The 21,747-nt window shown below is 42.4% G+C and overlaps 2 protein-coding genes across 2 annotated transcripts in view; both read left to right on the plus strand.

Annotated features, from left to right (window-relative positions):
- Positions 1–21,747, plus strand: part of PPP2R1A (protein phosphatase 2 scaffold subunit Aalpha) — a 526,337-nt gene that overhangs the window by 51,068 nt on the left and 453,522 nt on the right. The window lies entirely within an intron of this gene.
- Positions 1,317–11,971, plus strand: FPR2 (formyl peptide receptor 2). Its single transcript, XM_050771415.1, has 2 exons — positions 1,317–1,517; positions 10,105–11,971. The coding sequence occupies exon 2, from the start codon at positions 10,116–10,118 to the stop codon at positions 11,169–11,171; it is 1,056 nt and encodes a 351-aa protein (XP_050627372.1). The 5' UTR covers positions 1,317–1,517; positions 10,105–10,115; the 3' UTR covers positions 11,172–11,971.

Genomic DNA, 21,747 nt, shown 5'->3' on the forward strand with positions numbered 1-21,747 from the left:
ATTGCCTCTGCAATTTTAATTACAAACTTAATGCTCATTGCTGTCTCTCTCATCATCTCTGCTCCAGTAACCAAAAGTAACCTGCTTCTTTGTGACCCCTTTCCTGGGTGTTTTTACTCCCCTCTGACTAGAATGCATGATTTTTTCTCCTTTATCTGAGTCTTTAACACTCAGCCTAGATGTTCCCTCCTCCGGATATTGACTCTAGATCCGTGAATCTGAGTTAGTTGTTCCTTTTTAGGGGATCCCACAAGGAGCCAGGCATCTGCCTATCACTACATACTCCCACCCTATTGTAACTAAGCACTGCATTGTCACCCCTCTATTCAGGTGGTCCGCAGAGCCCATGCCTGATTGATCTCTATGTCTCCAGCAGCCAGCAAGGAAGCACCTCTTTAGAGACCTGCACCTATACAATACCTACCACCTCCTATTTCTTGATATGTGAACTCCATTGAGAGCAAATGAGTAACTGTAGGTAATGCGCCTTCTTCTTTTCTTTTTTTTTGGACGGAGTCTCGCTCTGTCGCCCAGGCTGGATTTCAGTGGCGCAATCTCGGCTCACTGTAACCTCTGCCTCCCGGGTTCAAGTGATTCTGCCGCCTCAGCCTCCCAAGTAGTTGGGATTACAGGTGCCTACCACCATGCCCAGCTAACTTTTTTTTTGTATTTTTAGTAGAGGTGGGGTTTCACCATGTTGGCCAGGATGGTTTTGAACTCCTGACCTCAAGTGATCCACCCACCTCGGCCTCCCAAAGTGCTAGGATTACAGGTGACAGCCACAGCGCCCGGCCAGTAATGTGCCTTCTTTAGTTCTGTGAGCCATTCTAACAAATTATCAAAACAGAGGAAGGGGTTATAAACATCCCCCCACCCCCGATTTACAGCCAGTCAGTCAGAAGTACAGGTGGCCACCTGGGACTTGAATTGGTGTCTGAAGTGAGGACAGTCTTGGGAGAGTAAACCCTTTAACTTGTGGGATCTGACACTAACTCCAGGTGGACAGCGTCAGAGCTGAATTGAATTGTGAGATACCCAGTGGCGTCCCCAGAGAATTGGAGAATTGCTTGATATGGAACAGACCCACACATTTGATGCCAGAAGGACTGCATAAGTCGAGAATTGAGTTTGACTTAACTATCATATTTGGGCTTTAATACATGGCTGAAACTCTTCTCACTTCAGTAATTGTTTCTTTCATTTTCGTGAAACTGAAGAAGGAAGGGCTGGACATTCAGGTTCCTTGACCCTTGACATTTGGAAGCATTAACTCTAGTCTCTCACAGAAAGCTGGAGATGAAGGAACATTCAGACACATAGGTTTCCAAGAAGATTCCACTAACAACATACCCAAGGTGTCTTCTGAAAATTATAAGATATCCTGAGTTTCTGTTAGGGGATTGGTTCCAGCTCCATTGTCCCTCCCCCGTCATTCAGTAGTCTCTGTAAAAGCCCTTAGAGCTTGTGTTACTCCACAGGAAGCCAAGAAACACACAGGAAGAGGAGCTTAGCTGCTGGTAAGTTGGGGACTGACAATTTAAAATTTATCGTTGGAACTCCTGTTCTCTGGCAAACACCTCCTAAATTCTAGAGCAGTGCTGTTAATGGAGTATCCACTTGCCGCAGGCAACTTTTGAGTGCTTATGTTTCTATCTTGATCTGAAATGTGCTTAGGTGTGAAATATACTTAGTGTAGTTTAATCACTAGTATGATCAAAATAATACAACTTATCTCGTTAATAACTTTAATTTTGGTTACATGTTCCAATGATTTTTTTTTATTTGTGGGGTTAAATGAAACATATTATTATAATTAATTTCCCCCAGTGATTTTATTTTTTTAATATGGCTACTAGAAAGTTGTAAGTCACGTGTGTGGCTAGCATTTAGGGCTTGCATTACCCCGTCTCTACTAAAAATACAGAAAACGACAACAACAAAAAATAGCCGGGCGTAGTGGTGGGAGCCTGTAATCCCAGCTACTCAGGAGGCTGAGGCAGGAGAATCGCTTGAATCCAGGAGGCGGAGGTTGCAGTGAGCCAAGATTGCGCCATTGCACTTCAGCCTGGGCGAGAAGAGTGAAACTCTACCTCAAAGATAAATAAACATGTGAAGGAGCCAGGTGTGAGAAGCTTAAGAGGAAGAGCATGGTAGGCAGAAGGAACAGAGAAGGCAGAAGCCCTGAGATGACAATGAGTCACATGTTCAAGGAATCAGAGTCTGCTGTGGGTGGAGCACAGTGTGCCCCACGAGAGTGCAGAGATGAGATCTGAGGGATGCACAGGGCAGGTCCAGGGGTGGCTGAGGGAACTTAAGATAAGGGTAAGTTAGAAGTTTGGAAGCCATTGGAAGGTGTTGAAAATAACATCACAGGCCGGGCGCGGTGGCTCAAGCCTGTAATCCCAGCACTTTGGGAGGCCGAGACGGGCGCATCACGAGGTCAGGAGATAGAGACCATCCTGGCTAACATGGTGAAACCCTGTCTCTACTAAAAAACACAAAAAACTAGCCAGGCGAGGTGGCGGCGCCTGTAGTCCCAGCTACTTGGGAGGCTGAGGCAGGAGAATGGCCTAAACCTGGGAGGCAGAGCTTGCAGTGAGCTGAGATCCGGACACTGCACTCCAGCCTGGGCGACAGAGCGAGACTCCATCTCAAAAAAAAGAAAAAAAAGAAAAAATAACATCACCATTTTATTGGACTTTTTTTTTTTTTTGAGACAGAGTCTGCTCTGTCGTCCAGGCTGAAGTGCAGTAGTGCAATCTCGGCTCACTACAAACTCTGCCTCTCAGGGTCAAGCGATTCTCCTGCCTCAGCCTCCCGAGTACCTGGGATTACAGGCTCCCACCATCACGCCCAGCTACTTTTTGTATTTTTAGTAGAGATGGGGTTTCATCATGTTGGGGTTTCATCATGTTGGGGTTTCATCATGTTGGGCAGGTTGGTTTCGAACCCCTGACCTCAGGTGATCCACCCACCTTGGCCTCCCAAAGTTCTGGGAGGCATGTCACCATGCTGGCCCTTATTGGGCGTTTTTTTTTTTTTTTTTTTTTTTTTTTCTTTTTGAGACAGAGTTTTGCTCTTTTTGCCCAAGCTAGAGTGCAATGGCGCAATCTGGGCTCACTGCAATCTCCGCCTCCCTCGTGCAAGCGATTCTCCTGCCTCAGCCTCCAAGCAGCTGGAATTACAGGCATGTGCTACCACGCCCGGTTACTTTTGTATTTTTAGTAGAGATGGGGTTTCTTCATGTTGGCCAGGTTGGTCTCGAACTCCCGACCTCCGGTGACCCGCCTGCCTCGAACTCCCAAAGTGCTGGGATTACAGGAGTGAGCCACTGTGCCTGGCCCTTTCTGAACTTTTAAAAAGCTCATTTGGTTTTCTTCTGGAGATTGGATTGTAGGGCAGGGAAAAGCAGGACCAGGAACAAGCTATTTGCAAAGTTGGTGCAAACATTCCTGCCTGACAGGACCATGGACACAGGTTGTGGAGATGGAGATGGCTCTGGTTGTGCATTCAGCAGGTTCTGCAGATAGAATTAATAGGACTTGGATGGCATTGTGGTGAGAGAAAGGAAAATGAAAGATAAGTTCTAGTTTGGAAGCTTTAACAAGTGAATGTTTAAACTCAAATAGACACAAAATATTGGAAGAGTGGCAGGTTTGGGAGGATGAGACAATCAACTGTTTGGTTGAGCCACGTTAGGTTTGGAGTGTCTACGGGACTCCTGTGGGGAGAGGTTATATCAGACTGGAGCACCAGAGAGAAGCCAAGGCTGATAATTTAGATGAAAAGACAGCATGATATTTTAAGCCCTGAAACTGGATAACATCACCTGTAGAAAGACTATATAGAGATAAAAGAGGTGGGGAACAAGTAAAAGGTGCAGGCTACTCCTAAATTTAGAGTCAAACTTAGAGCAGAAAATACTAGCAAAGGGGACTGAAAAGAGATGGCCAACTGAGATTTAAAGGCAAGTGAAAGTGTGTTGTGTGTACATTTATCATCTCATGGCACAGGAAAAACGTGATTTAAGGAGAAGGAAGAGATCCAATGGGTTCTACATCACGAAGATACTGAGATAAGAACCAAGATGGATTTGCAGCCACTGCATTTGCAGCCTTGAGGTCATAAGCATCCTCAGGAAAATGCACCATGGGTCAGTGCTAAGGACTGGAGTCAATACAGACTGGATTCAGGAGAAAAAGTGAAGCAAGGAGTCTAAGGGAGCAAACACAGACAACTCCTTCCAAAATCTGGCTGCAAATTCTTTTCACAGAAAGAATTCTCTTAGGAGAAATAGGGTTAACACCGGAGAGGAATATAGTCCAAGGATCTTTTTGGTTGTTTGCCGAGACCAGCTTGGTCGGGGAGATCCTAACCCAGCAGCGCTAGAGGAATTAAAGACACACACACAGAAGTATAGAGGTGTGAAGTAGGGAATCAGGGGTCTCACAGCCTTCAGAGCTGAGAGCCCCGAGCAGAGATTTACTCACATATTTATTAACAGCAAACCAGTCATTAGCATTGTTTCTATAGATACTAAATTAACTAAAAGTATCCCTTATGGGAAACGAAGGGATGGGCTGAATTAAATGAATAGGTTGGGCTAGTTAACTGCAGCAGGAACACCCCGTTAAGACACAGTTCGCTCATGCTAATTGTTTGTGGCTTAAGAATGCCTTAAACGGTTTTCCGCCCTACGGGGGCCAGGTGTTCCTTGTCCTCATTCCCATAAACCCACAACCTTCCAGCTTGGGCATTAGGGCCATTATGGACATGCCATAGTGCTGCAGAGATTTTGTTTATGGCCAGTTTTTGGGGGGGCTTGCTCCCAACAGTTGTTTTTTGGGGGTGGTTTTTATTTTGTTTTTGTTTTGTTTTGTTTTATTTGTTTGTTTGTTTTTGAGACAGACTCACTGTCGCCCATGCTGGAGGGCAGTGGTGCGATCTCAGCTCACTGCAACTTCCACCTTCAAGGGTTCAAGAGGTCTTCCTGCCTCAGCCTCCCAAATAGCTGGGATTACAAGTGTGCGCCACCACACCCAGCTAATTTTTGTATTTTTAGTAGAGATGGGATTTCACCATGTTGGCCAGTCTGGTCTCAAACTCCTGGCCTCAAGTGATCCACTCGCCTCAACCTCCCTAAATGATGGGATCACAGGTGTGAGCCACTGCACCCAGCCAAGAATAGTTTCTTTTTATAGGGAGGGGATAGGATAATGTTTATGTCATAGTGAGAATGATCTAGTAGAAATAAAATCTTGAGGGTTTGGTTTTGGCAGAAAATGGAAGGACAAATGCAGGGGGAAGGTTTGTGGGAAGGTGAGAGGGCATCCCCGGCCCATGTAGGGAGGGAAATTATTGGAAAGAACAAGAAGTCTTTATTCACAGTGACAGGGGCAGGTAGACTGAGGGTCAGGGGAGAAAAGGTTGAAAATTTCACATCTAGTTATTACCATTTTCTCATTATAATGTCAGTCAACGGCATCTGCTGGGAGTGGGAAAAACACAGTAAATGAGGTATTTTTTGGAGAAAGCAGGACTGAAATAATTAAGGTGTGGGATAGCAAGCGCGCTGGAGAAGTAGAGCAACCTAATGAGGAACTGCTGAGTTTTCATTTGACATCTATGGTCATAAATTCAATTGCAACCCTCAATAATCCTGCAAGTCACTTCCCCTCTCTGAGTCGTACTTTCCTACATATTATGCAAGGATGGCACTTGTCCCAAAGCAAGGATGTTGTAATCAGAGATGATAAAATATACAGTGACTGGCACATATTAAGGACTCACCAAATAGTAGCCCTCATAATCAGTACAGGTATCACCTGTGGTTCACAGTTCTTCTCCTTATGTTACAACTAGGGTGGACCCAAAACTTTGCAATTTTTGCCTTGATAATCTGTCCCCACCTGTCATTTCATAATCATCCTTCCTTGTTGTATCAACATTTTTTGTTGTTGTTGTTTTGAGACGGAGTCTTGCTCTTTTGCCCAGGCTGGAGTACAGTGGCACAATCTGGGCTCACTGCAACCTCTACCTCCCGGACTCAAGTGATTCTCCTGCCTCAGCCCCCCAAGTAGCTGGGATTATAGGCACCCGCCACCATGCCCAGCTAATTTTCATATTTTTAGTAGAGACAGGGTTTCACCATGTTGGCCAGGCTGGTTTCGAACTCGTGACCTCAAGTGATCCACCTGTCTTGGCCTCCCAAAGTGCTAGGATTACAGGTGTGAGCCACCACGCCCAGCCTGTATCAACATTTTAAAATGAATTTGAGATTATGGATAGATCATGTCTTCTAAGTGCCTCATAGAATGTTTGGAGGGTGGATAGAGAAAATCTGAGTCTGTTGAGGAACTATGGGGTGGAAAAGGGTTAACAGCACAATTCTGTTGTAATCAATCTGGCTGAGCTCCAATTCTGGCTCTACCTCTTTCTACCTGGGAACGTTGAACAATTAACATAGCCCATCTAAGCCCATCTTAACTTCCTTGTCTGTACAATGGTTATACTAATTATCAGGTTGCTGCAAAAGTAATTGCTGTTTTTGCTATTATTTTCAATGGCAAAAGCCGCAGTTACTTTTGCACCAACCTAATATCACTAAGATTAGTCAATATTCACCGTGTCTCAGGGTGTGCTCAGTGCTTACAAATATTAACACAGCCCATCCACACATCCTGTGAGAGGCGTCGTTAGGGCTAAAGGAGCTCTTGGCGTGTGGGTAATGTTCATACGTAGAAGCAACTATTGCTCTGAGCATCGTTCTTGTCCTGACCTTGAGCTTCATAATGGATTGAGCCCCAGGACACAGCACACAGCCTGGTGAGGGCCAAGAGTTCCCATTTGTCATAGATGTACTCAGTCTAGCCTAAAAGATTTCCATGTCTATTCTCACTTAATCTTCACCCGAAAGTTAGACTTCACCATAAAATTGTCCTCGTTCTGCAGAGCAGAAAACTGAGGCTTAAAGAGTTATCACTAAGAACTCATAGTGAGGAGACATCACAGATGAGATTAGAAGAGAGATCTAGCTGACTCCAGAGTCCAGTATTTTTTTTTTTTTAAGACAGAGTCTCGCTCTGTCTCCCAGGCTGGAGTGCAGTGGCACGGCTCACTGCAACCTCCGCCTCCCGGGTTCAAGCGATTCTCCTGCCTCAGCCTCCCAAGTAGCTGGGACTACAGGCGCGAGCCACCAGGCCCGGCTAATGTTTTGTATTTTCAGTAGAGACGGGGCTTCACCATATTGCCCAGGGTGGTCTGGAACTCCTGACCTCAGGCAATCCGCCCTCCTTGGCCTCCCAAAGTGTTGGGGTTACTGGCGTGAGCCACTGCACCCGGCCGAGCCCAGTATTCTTTATAACAGTGACTCTCAGTTGGGGGTGACTTTGCCTCTGAGGGGACCTTTGACAATGTTTACGGAACCTGTTGATTGTCATTTCTGGAGAAGGAGTTGCTACTGGTATCTGTGGATAGAGGCCAGGGGTGCTGCTAAACATCCTACTGTGTCCAGAACGGTCCGCCACAACAAAGAATTACCCAGACCCACATGTCAATGGTGCCAAGGTTGAGAAACCCTGAGCTACATTAAATAATGTCCCATGGAAGAAGACCTCAGTGAAACTCACTGATAATAGCAGGAGGAAAAGAAGGAAATCAGTGAAAGGAAGAAGGCTAAAAATCATCAGACTGGGGCATAGCCCTATCCTAGTAATCTTGGGGGACCCCTTTCAAAGGCAGGACTTCCGTATGCAAAGGCAGTGGCTCTGGAGTTGTTCATCTTGGTTTCCATATCTTGCTGCCTCCACTGACTGGCTGGGCATGATGCTGAAAAACTACAGGAGTCCCCAGGCCACGAATTCCCTCGGATGTGACGGCTGTTTCACAATGTTATGAGCATTAGATATGAACAAGTGCTAGGGAATTGTTATTTCTCTTAAAGATGCTGAATAGCCCAGTCTGAGATGATTCTCAAATTCTCATGGCCATAATAAATCATCCTGACTTTTACACAAACAGATTCTAGAGAGAGATTTATGGATATAATTGTTTTTCATTTTCATTGTAAGTTCAGGGGTTTATGTGCAGGTTTGTTATATAGGTAAACTTGTATCCTGGTGGTTTATTGTACAGATTATTTCATCACTGAGGTATTAAGCCTAATACCCACTACTTATTTTTCCTGATCCTGTCCCTTTTCCCACCCTCCACCTTCTGGTAGGCCCCAGTGTTTTCTTCTTTGCGTCCATGTGTTCTCATCATTTACCTCTCATTTATAAGTGAGAACATGTGGTATTTGGTTTTCTGTTCCTGTATTAGTTTGCTAAGGATAATGAATACAATTTTAACAGGCAGCCTGGATGTTTCTGGTAAAGTCCACAGACCACAGCATAAGAAAATGTGCTCAAGTGGGCTGGGCGCGGTGGCTCACGCCTGTAATCCCAGCACTTTGGGAGGCCGAGGCGGGCAGATCATGAGGTCAGGAGATCGAGACCATCCTGGCTAACATGGTGAAACCCCGTCTCTACTAAAAAAAATATATACAAAAAATTAGCCGGGCATGGTGGCGGGCACCTGTAGTCCCAGCTACTCAGGAGGCTGAGGCAGGAGAATGGCATGAACCCGGGAGGCGGAGCTTGTAGTGAGCCAAGATCCTACCACTGCACTCCAGACTGGGCCACAGAGCAAGACTCTGTTTCAAGGAAAAAAAAAAAAAAAAAAAAAACAAGAAAATGTGCTCAAGTGGCATGGGACTTTGTGTTGAATTGGATACAAAAATTACAGATGTGACCCGGACCAGAGGCAGGCACTACATGTTTTGGATTTTTGTTCTTAAAAGAAAAAAAAAAACAACAAAACTTGATCTGAGAAGTTCTACAGGTTATATTCTTACAATGTTATTGTCCACAACTCAGTCACATGTCCACTGCTAAAGCAATCCCTTGCAAAGTAAAAGGAATTCTCGTTAGTGCTAATTAAACTAGTCAAGATTTACTCCCAACATGGAGAAAGGACACCTTCTCTTCAGGGTGAGTAACTAAACACACGATTGTGGTTTTTTGGGCAGAGAAGAATGGGGAACAGTTGCTGGGTGGGCAACCAGCAATATCTGTCAAGAGTAAGGGTTTGGAAGTCAGACCAAGCTGAACTGAAGTCCTTAATCTATTATCTACTACCTAAGTGACCTTCAACACATTTCACAATTGCCCTGAGCTTTAATTTCTTCTAATGAAAACTAGAAGTAATGAATATTACACAGCTATTACGTAAGCCAAACTGGATCCCATATGTAGTAATTAACACAATGCATAGTCTCTATTACAAGTATTAATATGGCTTATTATTCTCATAGTCTGTATCCCACAGACACCAAAGCTATACAAATCGGTACTGATTATTTGCATTCCAAACAGAGATGAGCTCCACATCAAGCAGGGACAGGAAAAAGCAGAGGGTAGAAAGTAGAGATAGAACTCTCTTTGCTGACTTCCTCTAGTGCAGAATCCTCAGGATATAACATACTACTACATATTACCGGTGACTTCTCAAGATTCTCTTCAACAATAACCTCAAGCTAAACCCTTCAACTTTATCTTGAGTACTAGCGAAGCAATAGGTCAAGGGTTCTCACATCTGTGAGGGTCAGGAGTTGGGAGACTGGAAGAACCTGGGGCTGAAAGAGGTTGCAGAGCTTGCCAGCATGTTTGCATTGAGTGATGGGAGACACAGATGTGAACCTTCTGACTCTGAGTCTTATGCCTTCCTCACAATGCTGAGGCTGCCTATGCTTGATTTTCCGTTGTCCGTACAACATAAGATCAGTATTTTTGCTGGTGGACAGAGCCTTGTAATCCTCTTGGTGAAGTGATCAGCCCGATAAGTGAAGTGCATATTGATAATGATGGGAATATGGAGGACTATCCCTTCCCAAAGGAGCATCCAAGAGAATGCCAATTCCATAGCACCATTGTCAACAAGGCTTAGTAGATAGAGTGGGTCTCCTGGCAGGAGTGGGAGATTTAGTGGAAGTTGATGTGAGCTATAAATACAGATGCTGTAAGATGGTTCCACAGCTGAGAAATGGCCATTGTTGGAATGTTTCAGGTGCGGGCAAGATGGAAACCAACCTCTCCACTCCTCTGAATGAGCATGAAGAAGCGTCCTATGAGTCTGCTGGCTACACTGTTCTGCAGATCCTCCCATTGGTGGTGCTTGGGGTCACCTTTGTCCTCGGGGTCCTGGGCAATGGGCTTGTGATCTGGGTGGCTGGATTCCGGATGACACGCACAGTCACCACCATCTGTTACCTGAACCTGGCCCTGGCTGACTTTTCTTTCACGGCCACATTACCATTCCTCATTGTCTCTATGGCCATGGGAGAAAAATGGCCTTTTGGCTGGTTCCTGTGTAAGTTAATTCACATCGTGGTGGACATCAACCTCTTTGGAAGTGTCTTCTTGATTGGTTTCATTGCACTGGACCGCTGCATTTGTGTCCTGCATCCAGTCTGGGCCCAGAACCACCGCACCGTGAGTCTGGCCATGAAGGTGATCATCGGACCTTGGATTCTTGCCCTAGTCCTTACCTTGCCAGTTTTCCTCTTTTTGACTACAGTAACTATTCCAAATGGGGACACGTACTGTACTTTCAACTTTGCATCCTGGGGTGACACCCCTGAGAAGAGGAAGAATGTAGCCATTACCATGCTGACAGCCAGAGGGATTATCCGGTTTGTCATTGGCTTTAGCATGCCGATGTCCATTGTTGCCATCTGCTATGGGCTCATTGCAGCCAAGATCCACAAAAAGGGCATGATTAAATCCAGCCGTCCCTTACGGGTCCTCACTGCTGTGGTGGCTTCTTTCTTCATTTGTTGGTTCCCCTTTCAACTGGTTGCCCTTCTGAGCACCGTCTGGCTCAAAGAGATATTGCTCGAGGGCAAGTACAAAATCATTAATATCCTGGTTAACCCAACGAGCTCCCTCGCCTTCTTCAACAGCTGCCTCAACCCCATGCTGTATGTCTTTGTGGGCCAGGACTTCCGAGAGAGACTGATCCACTCCCTGCCCACCAGTCTGGAGAGGGCCCTGTCTGAGGACTCAGCCCCAACCAATGACACGGCTGCCAGTTCTGCTTCACCTCCTGCAGAGACTGAGTTACAGGCAATGTGAGGATGGGGTCAGGGTTATTTTGAGTTCTGTTGATCCTACCCTAATGCCAGTTCCAGCTTGATCTACCTTTGAGTCATATTGAGGCATTCAAGGATGCACAGTTCAAGTATTTATTCAGGAAAAATGCTTTTGTGTCCCCGATTTGGGGCTAAGAAATAGACAGTCAGGCTACTATAATATTAGCGTTATTTTTGGTTTTTTTGACTTCTGCCTATACCCAGGTAAGTGGAGGTGGGAAAGAGAAGACAAAGAGTGGTGGGGATTTGTAAGACTTAGATGAGATAGCGCATAATAAGGGGAAGACTTTAAAGTACAAAGTAGAATGTTTGCTGTAGGTTTTTTTATAGCTATTTTAAAAAATCAGACTATGGAAGTTTTCTTCTATTTTTAGTTTGCTAAGAGTTTTCTGTTTCTTTTTCTTACATCATGAATGGACGTTGCATTTTATCAAATGCATTTTCTACATGTATTAAGTTGGTCATATTCTTCTTCTTCTTTTATGTAAATCATCATAAATAATGTTCATTAAGTTCTGAATGTTAAACTACTCTTGAATTCCTGGAATAAACCACACTTAGTCCTGATATACTTTAAATATTTATATCTCACAAGAGTTGGTTAGAATTTCTGTGTTTATGTTTATATAAAAATGGTTCTGTTATTTCACTTTTTCTACTATCCTTGCTAAGTTTTACATCAAACTTGTAATGGTCTCTTAAAAGGAATTGAGAAGTAATTCCTCTGATTCTGTTTTCTGATGTTATGTCTTCATTAAATATTCAGAAAAACTCACCAGTGAAGCCAACTTGGTCTTGTGTTTTCTTTCTGGGAAGATTTTTAATAACAGGTTTGTTTTCTTTAACAGTCATTAGACTCTTCTGTTTTTTTTGTTTTTTGTTTTTTCCTATCTGTCAGTTTTGGTAAACTGTGTGTTTTAAGGAATTTGGCCATTTCATTCAAACTGTCAAACTCATCAGCATGAAATAGTATAATAACTGTTTAAAAGTTATAAAACAGTATGAAACTTGGCCGGGTGCGGTGGCTCATGCCTGTAATCCCAGCACTTTGGGAGGCTGAGGCAGGTGGATCACCTGAGGTCAGGAGTTCGAGACCAGCCTGGCCACCATGGTAAAACCCCGGTTCTACTTAAAATACAAAAATTAGCCAGGCATGGTGGTACACACCTGTAATTCCAGCTACTTGGGAGGCTGAGGCAGGAGAATTGTTTAAACCCGGGAGGTGGAGGTTGCAGTGAGCCAAGATCGTGCCATTGCACTCCAGCCTGGGGAACAAGAGTGAGACTTTGTCTGAAAAAAAAAAAAGCATGAAACTTGAAATGCTTTCTTTTATTTATTTATTGATTTCTGATTTTTGTTCTTCTTCTTCTTGTTATTATCCTAGAGCACAGCCTTTGGAGGTATGATTTCTTTTAAACAATGAAAATGTAAGCTCTCTGAAGTCAGGGATTTTGGTGTGTATGGTTTGCTGATTGAACCTCATCCTCTATGTGTAAAATACTGTCTGATACGTAATAGACATTCATTAAATATTCATTGAATAAATGAATCAATAAACAATAGTATCACCTAGGTGTCAAGTGAGAGCTTTTCATATCAAATCAAAATTATCTCCAATCCTCATTACACGAACCAGACCATGTCCAGTAAACACCCATCCTCAAGCACACAATATTTAGAAATTCTCATGTGGTTTACTTTTTTATGAATTTCTGGTTTTGAGCTTCTGCTTTAAGGAAAGTACCGTGGCTAACTGTTGCCTCATGCCTTTGTTTTGAAATAAATCAACCCACAAGAGTACTCAGCCCTTTACTTTGCTTTCAGGGAATAACCACTTAGAAATGGTCCTTCAGTGCGGAACATACCTTCCGGATGCGCTAACAAAAGACACAACTCTATGCGAATATGAGGCAGTCCTGTTATCAGCGTCCTCACTCACTCCACTGTTTTTACTCAGTCACATTTCCTCTCTTTTTCCCTCCTGTTTCCATTAAAGTTATTTGCATTTCCAAAGCAGAGTTTACTTAGTTCATTTGCATTCTTTTTTTTTTTTGAGACGGAGTCTCGCTCTGTCGCCCAGGCTGGAGTGCAGTGGCCGGATCTCGGCTCACTGCAAGCTCCGCCTCCCAGGTTCACCCCATTCTCCTGTCTCAGCCTCCCGAGTAGCTGGGACTACAGGCGCCTGCCACCTCGCCCGGCTAGTTTTTTGTATTTTTTAGTAGAGATGGGGTTTCACCGTTTTAGCCAGGATGGTCTCGATCTCCTGACCTTGTAATGCGTCCGTCTTGGCCTCCCAAAGTGCTAGGATTACAGGCTTGAGCCACCGCGCCCGGCTTTCATTTGCATTCTTGACTCCTATAAATGCTTTCCAGTTCCTAAGAAAAGTATACCCTTTAATGCCCAACTAAGTTGTGGCCAAAGAAAATAAGGAACAAGGAGAAAATGCAAGAAGGAAAAACCAGGAACCAAGCACAGCGTATGACCTTGAGACAGGAGAATTAGGGCTTCTGGATTGGCTAATTAACAGCCTTCCTCCACTACCAGGAGAGAGGAGTCTTACTTTCCTTCCTACTGGCCTTGGTTAATTGCAGTGGAACAGGGCCTGCTGCATCCTCCCCATTTTTCTTTTCTTCACTGGAAGTTGTCACTGTGGATTCTCAGTTCCCATTGCACCCTTGAATATTGGGGTCTTCAGAAGCTGAGGATTCTTGGTGTTTATGGGACATTCGCCACCAATAAACATTTCTAGACTTGCTTGAATCTGGAAGTCCAAAATAAAACTCTGGGGATAGTGCCCATAGGAAGAACAAGAGCACTTTTTCTGTTTGGGGAGAAGAGTGTAGAGAATGTTGAGTACCCAAAGGTGTAAGCTCCCCTGGAGACTGCCAGCTGCCTACCCAATATTCTTCCCCCTACTTTATTAACAAATGTGGGCAGCAATTCATTTAGCTAAAATAATCATTTTCTCAGTCATCCTTCCAGTCAGATGTGGGTAAATTCCAAGCAATAAGATACAAAAATAGTATCATATTAGTACATAAGGGGCTGCCTCATTATTTTATTAGCAGAGTGTTTATTGATTGATTGGTTGATTGATTGAGACAGGGTTTCACTCTGTCACCTAGGCTGGAGTGACGGCTCATTGCAGCCTTGACTTCCCAGGCTTAGGTGGTTCTCCCACCTCAGCCTCTTGAGTAGCTGAGATTGCAGGCTTGTGCCACCATCCCCAGCTAATTTTTGTATTTTTTGTAAAGACAGGGTTTCACCAAGTCACCCAGGCTGGTCTTGAACTCCTGAGCTCAAGCAATCCTCCCACCTTGCCCTCCTAAAGTGCTAGGATTATAGGCATGAGCCACCGTGCCTGGCCTAGAGTTTATTTTTTAGGGCAATTTTAGCTTCACAGCAAATTGGGAAGAAAATACAGAGATTTCCCATAAACCCACTGCCTCCACGCATGCACAACTCCTCTCATTATCAACATCCCCCACCAGAGTAATACATTTCTCACAGTTGCTAGACCTACATAGATACATCATTAATCCAAAGCCCACAGTTTCCATTAGAGTTCATTCTTGGTGTTTTACATTCAGTGGGTGATATGGTTAGGCTTTCCATCCCCACCCAGATCTCATCTTGAATTGTAATCCTCATCATCCCCACGTGTCAAAGAAGACACCAGGTGGAGGTAATTGAATTACTGGGGCAGTTTCATGATGGTCTTGTGGTAGTGACTGAGTTCTCATGAGATCTTGATGGTTTTATAAGGGGCTCTTCCCCCTTCACTGGGCAATTCTGCTTCCTGCTGTCTTGTGAAGAAGGTGGCTTCTTTCCCCTTCGCCTTCTGCCATGATTGCAAGTTTCCTGAGGGCCTCCCCAGCCATGCTGAACTCTGAGTCAATTAAACCTCTTTCCTTTCTCAATTACCCAGTCTCAGGCAGTTCTTTATAGCAGTATGAAAACAGACTAATACAGTGGGTTTGGACAAATGTATAATGACCTGTATTCACCATTGCAGTATCATACAGACTCATTTCATTGCCCTAAAAATCCTCTGTGCTCTGCCTATTCACCCCTCCCTCCTCCCCATCCCCGGGAAACCACTGATATTTTCTTTGTGTTTATAGTTTTTTCCTGTTCCCAGATGTCATATAGTAGAAATCATGCATTATGTAGCCTTTTACGATTGGCATCTCTCATTTAGTTAGGATGCATTTGGTTTCCTCCATGTCTTTTCATAGACTGATAGCTCATTTCTTTTTAGAATTGAATAATGTCCACTCTCTGGATGAACCATCATTTATATATCCATTCACCTACTGAAAAACATCTTGGTTGCTTCCCAGTTGGGCAATTATAAATAAAGATGCTATAAACATCCACATGCAGGTTTTTATGTGGACAGAAGTTTATAATTTGTTTGGATAAATACCAAAGAACATGACTGCTGGATTGTACGGTAAGCCTATGTTTAGTTGCATGGGAAACTGCCAAATGCTCTTCCAAGGTGGCTGTATCATTTTGCCTTCCCATCAATAATGAATGAGGATGTTTCATGTCTTTGCCAGCATTTGGTTTTGTCAGTGTTCTGGATTTTCGCCATTTCTAATAGGTAGAAATGGCCAAAGATAGGTAGAAATGGTGAATAATAGGTAGATTTTGGCCAAAGATACTAGGGTGGTATCTCATTGTTTTAACTTGCATTTCCCTGATGATATGTGATGTGGATCACCCTCTCATATGTTAACCTGGCATCTGTATATCTTCTTTCTTGAGGTGCCTGTGAAGGGCTTGGCCCATTTTTACAATGAGCTTTCTGTGTTCTTATTGTTGAGTTTTAGGGGTTCTTTGCATATTTCGGATAACAGTCTTTCATCTGATATGTCTTTTGCAATACTCCCACACAGAGCAGATTTTTTTTTTTTTTTTTTTTTTTTTGAGACAGTCTCACTCTGTCACCCACACTGGAATGCAGTGGCACCATCACAGCTCACAGCAGCCTCAATCTCATGAACTCAAGTGATCCCCCCACTTCTTCCTCCCAAGTAGCTAGGACTACAGGTGTGCACCACTATGCCCAGCTAATCATTTATTTTCTGTAGAGATGGGGGTCTCACTTTGTCACCCAGGCTGGTCTCAAATTCCTGGGCTCAAGCTATCCTCCCACCTCAGCCTCCCAAAGTGCTGGGATTACAGGTGTGAGCCACCATGCCCGGCCAGAAATTTTCAATTTTAGTAAGAATTGCCCTCTTGATTCTTTCTTTCATGAATTATGCCTTTTGTTTTGTAATTACAAAGTCATTGCCAAACCAAATGTCATCTAGATTTTCTCCTATGTTATCTTCTAGGTGTTTTATAGTTTTGTCTTTTACATTTAGGTCTTTGATCCATTTTAAGTTAATTTTAGCAAAGCACATGAGGTCTGTTTCTAAATTTACTTTTTTGCACATGGATGTCTAGTCATTCCAGAACCGTTTGTTGAAAAGACTATCTTTTCTCCACTGAATTGCCTTTGCTCCTTTGATAAAGATCACTTGACGATATTAATGTGAGTCTATTTCTGGGCTCTCTATTCAGTTCCATTGATCTATTTGTCTGTTCTTTTGCCTGTAGTACACTGTCTTGATTACTGTAGCTTTACAGTATGTCTTGAAATCAGATGGTGTCAGTCCTCCAACTTTGCTCTTCTTGTCCAATATTATGTTGGCTATACTGGTTCAATATTATGTTGGCTATACTGGGTATTTTTCCAGGGAAATGCAAGTTAAAACGATGAGATACCACCCTACTCCTATTAGAAATGGCCAAAATCCAGAACACTGACAACTTTAGAATCAGTTTGTTATATTCACAAAACAAATTGTTGGAATTTTTATTGGGATTGTATTGAATCCAAAGCTTGGCATCCTGACAATCTTGAATCTTCCTAGTCCCGTACATGGAATATCTCTCAATTTCTTCAGTTCTTCTATAATTTCTTTCATCAAACTGTTGTAGTTTTTCTCATATAGATCTTGTACATATTTTGTCAGATTTGTACTCAGTGTTTCATTTCTGAGGGAGAGAATGTAAATAGTATCGTGTTTTTAATTTCAGACTCCATTTGCTCATTGCTGGTAGCTAGGAAAGTGATATATATATATATATATATATATATATATATATATATATTGTACTCTGCAACCCTGCTATAATCACTTATTACTTCCAGGAATGTTTGTTGTCCATTCTTTTGGATTTTCTGCATAGATGATCATGTCGGTTTTGAACAAAATAGGTTTTTTTTTCTTCCTTTCCAATACGCATACCTTTTTAGTTTGTTTCTAATTGAATTAGCTAAGACTTCAGCAATGCTGAAAACCAATGTGAGAGAAGACACCCTTGCCTTCTTCCTGTCCTTAGTGGAAAAGCTTCAAGTTTCCCACTGTTAAGTATAATGTTAGCTGTAGGATTCTTTTGTAGGCATTATTTATCAAATTGAGGAAGTTTCTCTTTATTCCCAGATTACTGAGCATTTTTAAAAATTATGAATGGGTGTTGAATTTTGTCAAATACTTTTTCTGCCTCTACTGATATAACTATGTAGTTTTCTCATTAGTCTGTTGATGTAATTGATTATATTAATTAATGTTTGAAATTTGAACTAGACTTGCATACCTGGCATGAATAATTTTTATACTTTGTTTTATACCTTAGACTATAATAGTTTAGACATTTTCGGGTTTGATTTGCTAATAGGTTTTTGAGAATTTTTGCATCTATGTTCATGAGAGTTATTGGTCTGTAGTTTTGTTTTCTTGTAATGTCTTTAAATGGATTTGGTTATTGGGGTGATTATGGATTTATCGTGAGTTAGAAAGTGTTCCTTCTGTCTCTATATTCTCAAAGATCCTCATTCTTTTTAATTTTTGCATTGTATTTTATTGGATGAATGTAACAAAATTTAATCTGACCTGTCACATATGAATGAACATTAAAATTGCTTTTGATCTTTTGCTCATTACCAAAAAAATGCTATAATGAATACCTGTGCACACACACATTCCTTTGCATGACTGTGGGTTTGTCTGTAGAAAAAAAATTAAAATAGTTTGTAACCTAAGTGTCTATCAATAGATGAATGAACAAAAAAATATGGTTCATATACATAATGGAGTACTATTCTGCCATGAAAAATAATGAGACTCTGTCATTTGCAACAACGTACATGGAACTGGAGGTCATTATGTTAAGTGAAATGGATCAGGCACAGAAAGACAAACTTTGCATGCTCTCACTTATTTGTGGGAGCTAAAAATCAAAACATTTGAACTCATGGATATAGAGAATAGAAGGATGGTTACCAGAAATTGTGAGGGTAGCAGGGGTCGAGGGAGAGGTGGGGATGGTTAATGGGTACAAAAAGAATAGAAAGAACGAATGAGACCTAGTATTCAACGGCAATGGCACAATAGAGTGAATATAGTCAATAATAATTTAATTGTATATATATTTAAAACTAAAGGAGCATAATTGGATTCTTTATAATCCAAAAGATAAGTATTTGAGGGAATGGATACCCCATTTTCCATGATGTGATTATTACACATTGCACGTCTGATATCAAAGTACCTCATGTACCCCGTAAATGTATGCAACTATTATGTACCCACAAAAATTAAAAATTAAAAAAAGTAATAACTAAAAAAAAGTTTGTAATTTAATTGATTTCTCTGCTTTTATCTACTATCAGAGCTATAAAGCCCATTGCCACATCTTAGGAAGACAACTTTTCTGAAAAACGAATAGTGATCTATTTCTTGACATGAGTGGGAGTACATAAGCATTTTGTTTTACACAAATATATTAATCTTCACGTTTATCTTTTTCTCATTGTGTGTGTGGGGGGTGGGGGGTTGTTACAGTTCACATTTTAAAAGCTAAGAGAAATAAGTCAGCTATATGCAGCGGCTCATGTCTGTAATCCCAGCACTTTGGGAGGCCGAGATGGGAGAATTGCTTGAGCCCAGGAGTTCGAGACCAGCCTGGGAAACATAGTGAGCCCTCGTCTCTACTGAAAATACAAAAATTACCTGGGCGTGGTGGTGCGTGCCTGTAGTTCCAGCTGAGGGGCTGGGGCTGAGGTGGGAGGATCGCTTGAACCCGGGAGGCGAAGGCTGCAATGACTGTGCCACTGCACTCCAGCCTGGGTGACACAGCGAGACCTTGTCTCAAAAGAAAAAAAGGAAAAAATTAAAACTAAGTTAATCGAATTCTGGTCCCCTTTTCTTTATACCGGTAAAGTTTCATAGCTCCTGAAATTAGGCTGCTTGAAGCAGGACACCATTCACAAAGGTGCTGCAATTCTCTAAATTCATACCTGCTAGGACAGGGAGAACTCAGGGTCAAAGGCAGCAGGAGGAAGCCATCCCCGGCATGACTGACCCCGGTCTCCACTGCTCGTGAAAACGAACTCATTAGAAATCGAGCTCCATCTTGTGGCAGCTAAAAGAAAAAACAAGGAAATGCAAGTCTTGCTTCACTCTCACTTCCAAGACCGCACTGGGAGATAACCCTTGGAAAGCTTGATTATTTCTGGGCTAGCTCGCGCAGAATAAATTTCTAAGCACATCTGTACAAGTAACTTTGTTTTTTCAATACAAGAAGTCCCCTTCATTCCAAAATGTACAATCCAGAGACGGTGGAGGCTGGAGATCTCTCTTGTATCTCATCCCATTCTGAGTTACCAGTGCCATTAGACAAAAGAAAATCTATGTAAATGCTTCATGCCCTTAAGATGCTGGGGAAGGTTCAACTGTGATTCCATTCTATCTTTCTCTCTCATACCTCCTTCAGCTCCAAACACCATCTAGCTAACTGCTTCCCAAATGTTGACCTACACTGATGCTGTTTCATCAGAATCAATTGGGGAGGTGTTTTTTGTTTGTTTGTTTTAGTATGGGTTAGGTCACTGCAACATCAAAGCATCTTGATTTATAAAGTTTGGAGCAGAATGCAATAATCTGTATTTAATCACAGATTAACTTTGTTCCCTTTATGTAGTCCCTGGTAAACTGTAATGTGCAATCAGATTCCCCTGTTTGTTTTGTTTTGTTTTGTTTTGTTTTTGAGTCAGGGTCTTGCTCTGTCGTCAAGGCTGGAGTGCAGTGGTGTGATCATGGCTCACTGCAGCCTCAACCTCCCTAGCTCAAGCAATCCTCCCACCTCTGTCTCCCGAGTAGCTGGGACCACAGGCACACACCACCACGCGGGGCTTATTTCTCTTTTTTTTTTTTTTTTTTTTTTTCTTTTTTTGTAGAGACAGGGTTTCGCCAGTTTGCCCAGGCTGATCTTGAACTCCTGAACTCAAGTGATCTGCCTGCCTCAGCCTCCCAAAGTGCTGGGATTACAGGTGTGAGCCACTGTGCCCAGCAATGATTCCCTTACTTTCTAGCGGTTGAATAAATGCTCTCTTAACTAGAGGACATAATAAGAACTAATATTAGACCATGAGAATTAGAACTAAAGTTATTAGTACCTAATAAGTACTAATTATTTTTATTTATCTATGGAAACTGTGTAATTATGAACTGTGTTCTGAAATGCCAATAATGTCTGCTTATTTTCTCATTGAAATAATAAGGCTTTATATTTTGCTCCATTTAAAAACTGTCATATTACTTTTATCGCTTCTGTACTTTCTATTAAAAATCACATATTCTGAGAAAAAACAGAGGAATGATAAAACATTAACTAAAATAAATGAGTAGGGTATTGAGAGGAAGAGATGGAGGTGGTCTCTCTCTCTCTCGCTACTGTATCATTAAATTTTATTTCATTATTGCCATATATATATATTTTCTAATCTAACTAAAAAAAAAACTCCTTGTAGAACACACCTCCTCCTGAACGTTACAATCAATCTCTGCTCTCCTTGACAGCAAATTCAAGGGCCACTTCCACTTCAGTTCTCTACTTCATTTCACATTTTCACAACAACCCATTCTATATGGGTTTGTTTCCTGATTACTGCACTGGGACTACTCTTACTATGGACAACAGTGACATCTGTTGCCACGTTACCGCACTGCAGGTTCAGACATTCGGAGCTTGGCTCAGACTCCAACGGGGCAGTGGGTGGGGGTGGGTGGGGGGGAAATCTACCATCGGTCAGGTAACAGTGGAATCTTAAGCTCCTAAGCATATACGACTCAGTTGACCAGTCCTTTCATCTGTAAATATATAATGTTCCTGGCGACATCACACGTGTTTGGTTTTCATCCCACCTCAGTCACTTCTCTTTCTCGATTTCTTTGACTGGTTCTTTTCTGACTTTTAAATATTGGTGTAGCTGAGGGCTCAATTCTAGACCCCTCATCTATTTGTGTCAATGCAGTCAGCCTAGGTAATGTGTTCCTGTAACTTGAAATCCCACCTGTCCATTGATGACCCCTCCCAAATCTCCATCATAATCCACAACCTCTTCTCAGAAGAAGTCCTGACTGGTATCTACCTCCCTTCTCTGCATCTCAACTTGAAAATCTAACTGAAGTATTTTATGTGGCATGACCAAAACAGAACTA

The sequence above is a fragment of the Macaca thibetana genome, chromosome 19 (genome assembly GCF_024542745.1).
Source record: "Macaca thibetana thibetana isolate TM-01 chromosome 19, ASM2454274v1, whole genome shotgun sequence".
NCBI classification, from domain to species: domain Eukaryota; kingdom Metazoa; phylum Chordata; class Mammalia; order Primates; family Cercopithecidae; genus Macaca; species Macaca thibetana.

Bases quoted from the DNA above. Each gene is read 5' to 3' on its own strand.
- FPR2 (XM_050771415.1), top strand. From the start codon at position 10,116: ATGGAAACCAACCTCTCCACTCCTCTGAATGAGCATGAAGAAGCGTCC.